Source organism: Papio anubis, chromosome 6 (genome assembly GCF_008728515.1).
Source record: "Papio anubis isolate 15944 chromosome 6, Panubis1.0, whole genome shotgun sequence".
Classification (NCBI taxonomy): Eukaryota; Metazoa; Chordata; class Mammalia; order Primates; family Cercopithecidae; genus Papio; species Papio anubis.
Genome location: NC_044981.1, coordinates 20,216,540 through 20,228,309, shown reverse-complemented (window position 1 = coordinate 20,228,309; position 11,770 = coordinate 20,216,540). Strand labels below are relative to the sequence as shown.

Genomic DNA, 11,770 nt, shown 5'->3' with positions numbered 1-11,770 from the left:
GCCTAATGAATAAAGAGCCCAGGCTCTGGAATCAGACAGACACATTTCCCTTAACCTCCCTAAATACAACCAAGTTACTTAAGCTCCCTTAACCCCAGGTTTCACATCTATAAAATAGATTATTGTAACTACCACAGGATTATTAGCACTGGTAAATGAAACAGCTTTTGTAAAGTGATATCTAACATGTAATAATTATTATGAACCTACAATTGACAGAGGATGGCAATAGAGATACTGATGAAGGAAAAGAGAGCAATGTGTCCATGGTGCTGCTGTTATACATCTGAGCATCATGTAAACAACTTCTTCAAAGTCTGTTTCATTCATCTGTAGTGTAGCTGAGCTACTGTCTTGGTTCTGGGTTATCCAACAGTAGTTTTTTTTTTTTTCTTTTTTTAAAGCATTAATTATACTACAGTATCAATAGAACAGAACTATTAAGTTCTGTGCCATTTTGTTTGTAAGCTCTAACCATTGTGACTACATTTTTATTTTTATTTTCTTTTCGATGGAGTCTTGCTCTGTCACCCAGACTGAAGTGCAGTGGCGTAATCTCAGCTCACTGCAACCTCCGTCCCCTGGATTCAGGCGATTCTTCTGCCTCAGCCTCCCAAGTAGTTGGGATTATAGATGTCCGCCACCACACCTGGCTAATTTTTGTTTTTAGTAGAGATGGGGTTTCACCATGTTGGCCAGGCTGGTCTTGAACTCCTGACCTCAGGTGACCTTGCTGCCTCAGCCTTCCAAAGTGTTGGGATTACAGGCCTGAGCCACTGCACCTGGCCATTTTTAAAAGAAAAATTTAGACTAGGTTATGAACTGTGTTTGTTGAAGAGAAAAAAACCTGTGTAAGGCTAATATATGTATATATTTTATATATACATATATACATATGTATATATGTAAATTAATATATTTATATATAAATTAAATATTTATGTATACATTTATTTATAAATATATAAATTAAAATATTTATGTATAAATATATATACACACGTATGCACACACACGCACACACATATATATATAGCCTATGTGAGAACTATTCTTTGAAGTCTGAAAGACACAGCTTTGTGAAAATTATAAAGGGTTTGAGGCACTTGCTCCAGAAATACTTCCCAAAGTGACCTACTTCTGTTTTTCAGCAACTCATATCTGAGTGTTAATTTTTTTTTTCTTTTAAAACAAAGCCCCGTCTGCTCTCATATGTCTCACTTCAGCTGTCATCTAGCTCCAGAAAAGATCAATGTTGCTCCAAAGCTGGTCATTTTCCAGGACTATATGATATTAAAGGGACCTATCTAGCCTAGTGATCTTCGAGTATATGCCTGTGTGCATGTGTGTGTGTGTGTGTGTGTGTCTGTCTTTCTGTCTGTAGTGTGGGTTTGCTTGTGAGTGGTAGAGATTGTCATCTGGTGGTGATATCTCCATTCGGTTAGGTTGTGGGAGTGGTGGTACAGACTTTTTTTTTTTTTTGGCCTCCTCCTTAGGGGACATAGTTTGAGAAACTCTGGCCTGGCAATTTAATGCTCTGTGCAGTTTAATGGTGATAAAACTGAAGAAGGCAAGAGTGAGGCTTGAGTCTTGGAGGTTATAAAACTCCTGAAGAAGGCAAGAGTGAGGCCTGAGTCTTGGAGAGAAAGTGGTTGTCAGTGCCTGAAAGGCCTTCGGTTTAATTTGAAGCCAGAGGCCACATTGATAAAGTCTGCCCCGAAAGTCATTGCTTGTCTGAGCGAATGCTCCAGGGGTTTACCCGGCGGAGCCTGGGGGCCACGTGAGCTCACTTTCTTTCGTTTTCTACCCGGCAGCCTGGAATACTGCCTTCCTGAAACCCCTTTTCATCAGCTAGCGATTCCTGGAAAGGCTTCAAGATTTTTATGTTTCTCAGAACCTAGCAATAACTTGGAAAAGTTTTTCAAGTAACAGTGATGCATGGGTGTCTGGGGGCAGAGAAGGAGCAAGGCACCTTTTTTGAGGACCTGTGGCATGCAAATGACTTATCAGAATGAACACAGTATAACAGTAAACACCGTTTCTTATAGAGGTGAAATAATTCTCACTCCACAGAGACGGAAGTGACCCGAAGCTAGCAGTCTCCTGTATTTGCTTGTGTGACACCGAGCATGTCAGATCAGGGTGTAGGAAACTATGCCTAGCGCAGAGGAGGGTAAAGGAAGTAGGGAGTCTGGTGGCTGCGGCATTCTCGAGCAGCGCAGGGTCTCTCGAGCTTCCAGCCACTGGCAGAGGAACCCTTTGGGGCTTGAAAGGGAAACGCAGCCACTCAGCCGCTTCGACTGCGGCGGCGACGACGAAACCAAAACAGGGTGGGGCGGGGTGGGTGGTGCTCTGTAGTGGAAGGCGCCCGCTGGGTGAGGTCTTTGCGTCTGGCAGGGGGCTAGGACGGTCAGCCCAGGAGGAGGAAAGGCGCGTCCCGCCTCCAGCTGCAGGGCCAGGCGGCGGCGCCCGCTGGCGTCGCTTTCCCTCTCCTGGTCCGCCTCGGTGCAGGCCGGGCTGGGCGGGCCGGGCGGCGCTCGGGGGCCGGGCTCGGAGTCCCCACTTTTCCTCCCTCCTTCCCTCCTCTCGGGGCCGTCCCGAGCGGCCGGGCCAATGGGCGTGGAGAGGAAGGGAGCGGGAAGCGGGGCGCATTGGGCCCGGCCCTCCTACGGCGCCCGTGGCTGCAGCGCCAGCGCCAACGCCAAGTTTGCGCCCCGAGAGTTTGCGCCGGTTCGTGTCCCCCGGTCTCCGGTTCGCTCCCCCGCGAGCCAGGCGGCCGTGCGCCCCTCGGGGCAACCACCCACGAGCACCCGGGCGGGAGGACGCCGAGCAGGGGGTGTTGCGGGCTGGGTCCGGGGCAGCCACCTCCCGAAGATGCAGGATGGCAGCAGAGCCGCAGCCGTCCAGCCTCTCCTACCGCACCACGGGCTCCACCTGCCTGCACCCGCTCAGCGAGCTCCTGGGCATTCCGCTGGACCAGGTAACTGTGGGCCGCGAGCGCAGCGACCCCAGCTCCCCAGCGATCGCGGGCGTGGGGCGGGCGAAAGTGTTATCCACCGTCCCTCCGCCTCCATGGCGAATTTTACAGCCACACACTAGACAGTTGGCTTTTTTTTTTTTTTTTTTTCTTCCTTCTTGAGTTGGTGTTAGTGTTTTTCTCCTTGTGTGAAAAATATTGGTACAGCCTGCGCGGCAAGTTCGACTGACTGAACTTTTTTTTTTTTTTTTTAAGAGTTTTTTCTTTAAGTTTGGGATTGCCTCGTTTCCTGTAATCAAGTTCAAGTCCTGAAGTAGTCTGATAAATGAAACCAGAGTTTCTTTCATCAGTGTCCTCAAGTCGTTATTATTTTTAACTTAGATGACCCTACTTAAAAAATAAGGGCGATTAATCTGTAGACTGTAGTCTATAGATTTTGAATGCAAGACCTGGGTTTTAGACTTCTGCGGCGAGGCTTGTTCAGGGTGACAGTTACTTTGTACCATGTGTGATGCGGGACACACAAGGACACTTCGGTTTTCCCAGGGTTCGGTTGGCTCATATGCCTGGGGCTGGAGCTTCTGAGTAGGGCAGGTTAGTGGGACGAGAGGGGCCCCAGTAGAGTTATTTGAACTGTCCAGGAATTATCTACAACCATTAAAATTAAAAATGGCAACAACAGCGATTCCTGGCAAGAAACCTTCCTGAAGATGAAGCCCGTCTTACGCATTTCCTTGTCTCTTCAGGTGCTGCAGGCTAGGTCTGCGGGATACTTAGTAGTGACCCAATCAGTAAATGTTGATTTAAATGGAAATGGGCAGGGCATGCGGGGGGAGGACCCACTGCGCTCCTGTTTTCTTTCATGCTTTTTGCCCGGTTTTCTTCCCCTTCCTCTCACCAGTGCTCCTTTTCCTTTCCTTTTAACAAGAGCACACCTGCTGCCCTTTCCGCACACCCCTTCAGCAATGAGAAAGTGAAACCTGGACATTTGCCTTATTCGGGTCCTGTTTACTGAGCCACCGTCATACCTGGCTCACTCTGAGGACCTGACTGAGAACTCCACCTGAGGCGACCATTGTGTTCTCATCAGTCGCAAAATCGAGAAAGTCAGGAACTTGGGAAGGGTTTCAGGTGCCAAAGCATTTGCGCTTTTGTAAATTACTCTTTAGTTTCTGGTGAGGATGAGATAGACCCAGGGACCCAGGCAGAGGCAGACATAATAGCAAATTCTTTAGTTCTGAAATTAAATAAAACTCATAGCTGAATTTCCTTAAGGGGAGTTTGTTTTGTACTTACCTCTCCACTCCCTATCAGAGGGCATTTTAATTGCATTTTCTCTTCTAAGCTCTTCTACATAGCTAGAAAGACTCCAGGAAGGCTTTTTGTATGGCTAAAGGACCGTGGCAAGTTATGGCTGGGAGGTGCTAGAATAATGTTTTTAATGTCTTTCAATTGCATCGCCTACTTTCCTATAAAGGTAATTCTGGTTTTAATTCATAAAAAGGAACAAAAGAGCCTTATGGATGTTTAAGACTGGGAGGGAGGGAGGGAATTCTGGGATAAACCGAAGGAGAAATGTTTGCCATGGCCAGGAGCACCTGAGATCTCTTAGCTCTTGGGTCAGTCTGACCACCCTCCAGCAGGAGCGAGTCTGGATGACCCTTGGTGGAAGAAGCACTTAAAAGGCAGTGCCCCAGGTAGCTTATTTTAGGCCCAAGGAGGCTACATTGTGACTTGCGAGTTTGGAAGCTTTGTGTGTTTTTCCCTTTCACATTTTTAAGGCTTTTTAAGGGCTTAGATGTCAGACTGACCTGGGTGCAATTCCAGCTCTGCCAGCAAACTTCCCTTCGTGACGGCCAGCTGGTGCTCCACCCTCTTGGAGCCTTAGCATCCTTGTGTAAAATGGGAGATGACAGTAAGACCTACATTTTGAGGTTGAGAAATTTTATATGATGTAAAATGCCTTACATTAGGAAGGTTCTTGTATCAGACAGGGTGCTTGCAGGAAACAGGAACCAACCCCACTGGCTGAAATGAACGAACTTTAATGAATTACTTAGAGGGGCATGGGCAAAGTTAAGGGAATCAACAAAGGATGTTGAGGTGCTGAGATCAGAAGTAGGGGGCAGCTGGAAGGGAAAGTGGAGGAACTTCACTGCCATTTGTGAGAGCAGGACCAGCTTGGAGGTCGTGAAGAATAAGAGAGAACCTCAGTCCTTCTTCCTACCTTGTAGCCTTTCCGTCTCTTCACAGTGACCCCCAAAAGTTACTGGCCTCAGCCTGCAGGGGCTCCTCCTATGGCACAGGACAGGCAGGATAACGGTGGAGCCAGATCTGGGGGGTAACCCGAGGATAAGAGTGCAGGCCTTGATACGTGTTTGCTCCTGTCCTATTAGAGAGTGACTTTTGATTGGTCTGGGATATGCTCAAAATTATAAAATAAATATCTCAAGTTACTCAAATAGGTTTTTTGTATGCCTCTTAAGGACACTGAATCATTTTCCTAATGTCTTAACATCCTAATTCCTGATTGATTGCACTCTTGTGAATGTCTTTAGCCTCTGGATCCTGTGTCAAGTAGTTTATTATCAGCAAAAATGGAAATACCTGGTAAGCATTCTGCTTCGTATGTGGAGAACTCTTTATTCATTCTTTTTCATCTGATTCTTGCATTTATCTGTTCTGTTAACTTTGTGGCATCCTTAAATAGGAAAGCCTGAATGTGGTTAGGACTACACTCAGGAAAAGTCTATGATTTTTTTTTTCCAGGGACTTTGATTAGTCTGACATCCTTCTAAAGATGTGAAATGTAAAATTATCTCCCTTAATTAGAGACAGATAGAGCATAGTAATTCAGATGCAGAATACAGGAAATGGGATGATGACTTGTGGGCCTCTCTAGGTGCTTCAAAGATAAGCTTGTTGAAAACTTTATTTCTAAATGATGGGCCCCTGTCCAGTGAGCAAGTACAGAGCTACGGTAGTTAGTAGGATTACTCCAATAAAAACCTTCACTTAGGATAAATTAGGCAAGCACTTTTCTTTCCCATTTTGGGGGAATCAAGGAATCATCTGCCCCTGTCCTCCCCACTTTGTTTTGGTTGTGGAGTGTAACTTGATGTGCCTTTAAACTAAAGGTTTGCAAGATTGATTCAGTTGCCAAAACAGATGATAATGTTGATGTTAGTACTTTGTGTAGTGCACAGTTATGTCCTAGGAGATGTGAAAGCTGAAATGGAAAGTTTTTCCAGGCTTTAAGGAACTTCCAGTTTGGTGGTTGGAAATTCTGCCCACCACCAAAGCATTTTTGGGGTATTTTACCTGATGGTGACCCCAAACTGTGTGTGTGTGCGTGCATGAAGTATGAATTCAGGGTTACACTAGGACTCTCTGAGGTGTTTCCCGCCCCCCGCCCATTTAGCATCAGCAGAAAAAGGGGCAAGGGGAAAATAGACCAGGAGATAAGAATCCAGGAAATAATTTTGAGGTTAAAACAGCGAATGTTTAGGATTATTAATGTAAGCTTGTGTCACCATTTAAAAGTCTGAATGAATGAAGACCAGCTTTAAAGACGTGGCACTCCATACTAATGGTGATACCAGGAGTAAGTTTGATTATTTCACCTGGGCCCATGACTACAACATTTCTTTCTTTCTTTCTTTTCTTTTCTTTTTTTTTTTTTTTTTGAGACAGAGTCTAGCTCTGTCACCCAGGCTGGAGTACAGTGGTGCCATCTTGGGCTCACTGCAAGCTCCACCTCCCAGGTTCACGCAATTCTCCTGCCTCAGCCTCCGGAGTAGCTGGGATTACTGGAGCATGCCACCATGCCTGGCTAATTTTTGTATTTTTATTAGAGATGGGGTTTCACCATGTTGGTCAGGCTGGTCTCGAACTCCTGACCTTGTGATCCACCCACCTCGGCCTCCCAAAGTGCTGGTATTAGAGGCGTGAGCCACTGCACCCTGCCGACTACAAAGTTTCTTTACCTATCTGGAGCTGTCAGTCCTGGTTGCTTCCCTTGGCCATGCTTGCAAAGCCCAGCCTTCAGTTCTCTTCTTATCTAAGTCTTGTCCTTCATTAAAAGCTCAGCTCACATTCCAGTCATTGTTAAATCAATTAAATATTTATTTAATGCTGTTAGTGCCAGGTACCTGGCCATGTGGTAGAAATACAAGGATGAAAAAAAATCAATGTCCCCATCCTACAAGGGCTTATATACTCTAGAGGAAACAAAAGGCCAATGTAAGTGTATAGGCTGTATATGGTCACAGACCTGTGTAGGTGCTGTACAGGTTTGTAGATGGTGCCGTGGTAGAATAGAGAAGGGATGCTCACAGGACATGCTGGACTCATGTAGAATTGACTGTTTACATTTAATGCTTGGTAAATGTGACCTTATATTGTTAGTTATCTTGCTGGGTTTGTAAGCTTACTTCCAAACTAATTTAAAGTCTCTTTGTAGTCAAGGCTTGAGTTCCCATGCAACTTTATTTATGGATCCTGACATCTAAATTTCATGTAATTTTCACAAGTCTTGAAATATTCTTCCTTAGATTTTTTTTTAACCCTTTAAAATGTAAAATGCATTTGTAGCATGTAGGCCACACAGAAACAGGCAGTGGGCTGGATTTGGCCTGATAATCAGGTCCCCTCAAATATGGTGCATGGATTGTCATCAGAATCTTCTGCCATGGGTGTTTCTGGGATCCCGCCCTATCCTACTGAATTTGAATATCAGGGTGTGAGGGCACTTCCCGAGTGATTCTTATGCCAACTAAAGTTTGAGAGCCATTACTATAGTCAAGGGAGGATATTGCAGGGTTTAAGTTGTGAAAAGATTTTCATTTTGTGAAGGGGTGTGGGAGGTCCTCACTGAAGGAGGTAGGGATGGAGGAGGAAGCAGGGGTTTTGTGGATGAGTGCAGGGTTAGAGAAATATTTAAGGGAAATTGAGAAAGCACTGACAAGGTCAGTTGAATGAGCCGCTGAATATAATCAACCTACTGACAATTATACATTTTTAGACCAATGAATATGCACAAATACGTGCTTTGTTTCTTTCAGCAGCTCCTTTCAGGAGCAAAAGTGAAACAGAAGTTTTCAGAGAAGGTTGTTGGGAAGTTAAGAAGCTCGGATGTTAAAAGATGCTGACAAATGGTTGATGGTGATAAGAGTGAAGAGGAAAACTTCTTGAGATGGTGGTTCGTGGAGAGGCAGGTACAGAGGAAGTGAGAGAGCTGGAGGGCTGGGATATGCGAGTGAAGGATTTTTAGTGAAGTCTTTCTGGGTGATGATGAAAATCGGGGTGTGCACCTGAGGGTTGACCGGGGTGAAAGTCTGTTCAGTGTAGCAAGCAGGGGAAATGGGGTATTTGTATTTGATGGATTGTCCTTCTTGACATTGACGGTATCCAGGTGAATTTGGGGAGTTGCGGTGGAGAAGACTATGAGGTCCCTAAGGTGTCCAGGAATATGGAGGAGTCACCAGAGGTGGGTAGATTCTGAAAGCAGGAAGAGGGAGCAGAGAGGGTGTGACCTGGCCTGCTGTCTGTCATGCACTCAGCCTGCACCTCTGCCTGCATCTTCTCACATAACATTAGGAGTGTGGGGGAGTCTAGAGGGAGGAAAGGTTTCCTATGAGGATAGTGGAAGGAAAATAGTACAAAGCGGCTGGGCTTGGTGGCTCACCCCTGTAATCCCAGCACTTTGGGAGGCCGAGGGGGGCCAGATCACCTGAGGTCAGGAGTTTGAGACCAGCCTGGCCAACATGGTGAAACCCCATCTTTACTAAAAATTCAGAAATTAGCCAGGTGTGGTGGTGCATGCCTGCAGTCCCAGCTACTCGGGGGGCTGAGGCAGGAGAATCACTTGAACCCAGGATGGGGAAGTTGCAGTGAGCCAAGATTGTGCCACTGTACTCCAGCCTGGGTGACAGAGCAAGACTCCATCTCAAAAAAAAAAAAAAAAAAAAAAGAGAAAAGAGAAAAAGAAAACAGTGCAAAGCAGCAGTGGGGGGTTCTGGGAAAGCCCTGACCTGCTGCTTCTGACCTTGGCTTTGCTGTCGTGGTGGTAAGATGAGAACAGAGGGCGGGCTTTGTGAAGGTCAGCAGTAGAAAGGAAGGGAGTGGGAATATGAGTCACAGAAGAGGGGGAGAAGGAAGTCAGGGGCAGCACATGGATGCAAGTTGAGAAGTGGCTCTTGCAAAACGCGAGTGAGGGTTGGAGAGGTGTGGGAGGGGTCTAGGCAGCTAGGGTGGCCCCCTAGGGTCTCAGAACCCTGATGAAGCGGTGTCCAGTGACTGACTTTGAACTTTGCAGTCCTTCCTGGAGCTGCACGTTCATGTGGTGGAAAGTTCCTTTGTGGTTCTGAAGAGCTTGCTGGTGGCAGGTGGGGGGGCCTTTTGGAAGCAGCCTGAGGGCATTGAATGTGGATGTGTTGGGGGTAAGATGGTGAGGTATAAACCCCCAGGTCCACACAGTTGCAGAGGACAGGACTGGTGGAGTTGGGGACTGTCCCTCAGAGCCTGTGTGAGGATGGGCCATCTCCATGGTGGAGGATTCTGGGTAAGTCCAGAAGGTGGGCTGGCCTACTGGAAACTGCTGGCTGGTGTCACAGTCTGGTGGCTAGATTTGACAAAAATTGAAGGGAGGACAGAGAGATCACAGGTATGGCCATATATTCCCTGGCATTTGAAGCAGAGGCCTAGTGTGTCCTGGAGCTTTAGCCTTCCTGTCATGGAACAAGAGGTGGTTCTTCACAACTTGGCCTCAGTTTACCTGTCTGGCTTAAGGACACTGACAACTCCATACATTGAATGCTTATGCTCCCAGCACTGCTCTGCATGCATTCTCTCAGTTAATACAGTACTAAAAGTTATTCCCCAAATTTCTTCCTTCTTTCCCCAAATTTTTTCTTTCTTTTTTTTCTTCTTTCCTCCTTCCTTTTCTCTCTTTTCTTTCTGAGATGGGATCTCACTCTGTTGCCTAGGCTAGAGTACGCTGGCTTGATCATGGCACCCTGCAGTCTCAAACTCTTAAGCTCAAGCAATCCTCCTGCCTCAGCTTCCCAAGTAGCTGGGACTAAAGGTGCACACCACCCCACCTGGCTAATTTTTTTGTATTTTTTGTAGAGATGTGGTCTTGCCATGTTGCCCAGGCTGATCTTAAACTCCTGGCCTGAAATGATCCTCTCGCCTCAGCCTCCCAGAATGCGGGGATTATAGTCATGAGCTACCACACCCAGCCTGTTCCCCAAATTTCAAGTTAGGAAGCAGCCCCCAGGGCTTATGTTACTTGCTTGTAGCTGGGCAGGGGCAGAGGCAGGACTTGAACTCAGGTCCGTCACTGGAGGCCGTGCTCCTGGTTGCTGCACTGCATCCCAGGACCGTTTTCCCTGTGTGCTGTGCTTCCACCACAGTGGACTGTTTACTTCCTATCCCTTAAACACGGTGTGTCTTTCCCACCCTCCAGCCTCCGCACACACACACTTCCTTCTCCTTGGAGGTTTATTCCTCGTCCTGGTCCTCAATTCCTGTTTCCAGGCTGGGCCCTAAAATCCTTTCCTCCTCTTTTCCCTCTGCAACCCAGTTCTCCCTCCCCACCAGGACCAAATGGACCCCTTTCTCTGTTTCTCCATAACATTCTATCCATATTACATTGCTCTGCCTTTCACTTTACGTCTTCGATATTTATTGGTCTTCCTGTCCTGCCTGACTGAGAGGCTTCTTGCCATAGTTACTTATTGAGCGCTGTGTGCTAGTGGGCTAAATGGAGATACAGAGATTAGTGAATTACCTGTGCCTTCTATGAGATAGACATGTAGACACTTGGTAAACTGCTGTTTGCCTGTAAGCCTTGAAATACGTGTGCTCAATGCACACACCATTGCCGGAGGACGCGGGGCCTCGGCATCTCTGGGCCTCTCCTGAGACGGTGCTGGGGGAGAACTTCCTGGGAGCAGCTGCTTTAGAAGCAGGAGGGAAATTAGAGGGGAGAGGGGCCAGATGAGACCGTCAGAATATTCTGGGAGGAAGAGAAGAGAGTCACATTCTTTGTGGGCAGGGATCGTTATCCAAAAAGAAAATATCAACACATTGAATGTAAACATCGGATTGTCTTTTATTAGCGATTCATGAATCAGGCAGCATCCCATCTGTAAAATGGCAAGGCTGAGCTGAGCTGAAGAGGTGGACTTTACAGGTAGAAAAGGCTGAAGAAAGCAGAAGCAAAGAATAAGAAGAAAAGTTACTTTCCTTATAAGGTTAAAAAAGATGGGACTTCCTTAGACTGGCTCAGGTAGCCTGGGCCCCTTTTCTATTGGTTGCTGTGAAGCTCCTGTTTTGTTTTTTTTTTTTTGAAAACGGGCCCATTGTAAAGTTGTTTGTTTATATAGCTCCTAGTACCAGTGACTCCATTCTGGTTTGGTCTGGTCTGTGGGGCCTAGTGCAGGAGCTCGATCCAAAACAATCGTTCCTTATTAATTTTATTTAACACCACCCAGGATGCATCTTCGTCATCTTTGTATGCTTAGGACAAAGTAGGAGCTAAATACATGTTTGTTGAATTGAAATGGAATTTTATTTACATTTTTGGATTGGAATGAATGACTTAATTAAGATAAAATTGGGAGCCAGTTCTTTTCACCAACTGAATTAGGCCTGTTTATTATTTGGAACCTGAATATCAGATTAAATGGGCCTAATTTCTAATTTGAAAATTAATTCATGGCTCAGTTGCTGATAGTGAAATGTTTATCTTGGATTATTTAAAGATGGCATACTCCATTCCCATTTTCA

The 11,770-nt window shown here is 46.2% G+C and overlaps 1 protein-coding gene across 6 annotated transcripts in view; it reads left to right on the top strand.

The window, feature by feature from the left end:
• The first annotated feature begins 2,419 nt into the window (after nt 1-2,419).
• The window catches only part of MBOAT1 (membrane bound O-acyltransferase domain containing 1), a 111,566-nt gene continuing 102,215 nt past the window's right edge, over nt 2,420-11,770 (top strand). Inside the window, exons 1-2 of one of the 6 annotated variants that reach the window (XM_017957621.3) lie at nt 2,868-2,980; nt 8,041-8,193. In XM_017957621.3, coding sequence (XP_017813110.1) covers nt 8,131-8,193 — 63 coding nt within the window. In that variant the 5' untranslated portion in view covers nt 2,868-2,980; nt 8,041-8,130. Of the gene's footprint in view, nt 2,981-6,877; nt 8,194-11,770 lie in introns of those variants that run through there. The other 5 variants (XM_021937030.2, XM_021937029.2, XM_009204494.4 and 2 more) reach the window with 5 other exon arrangements.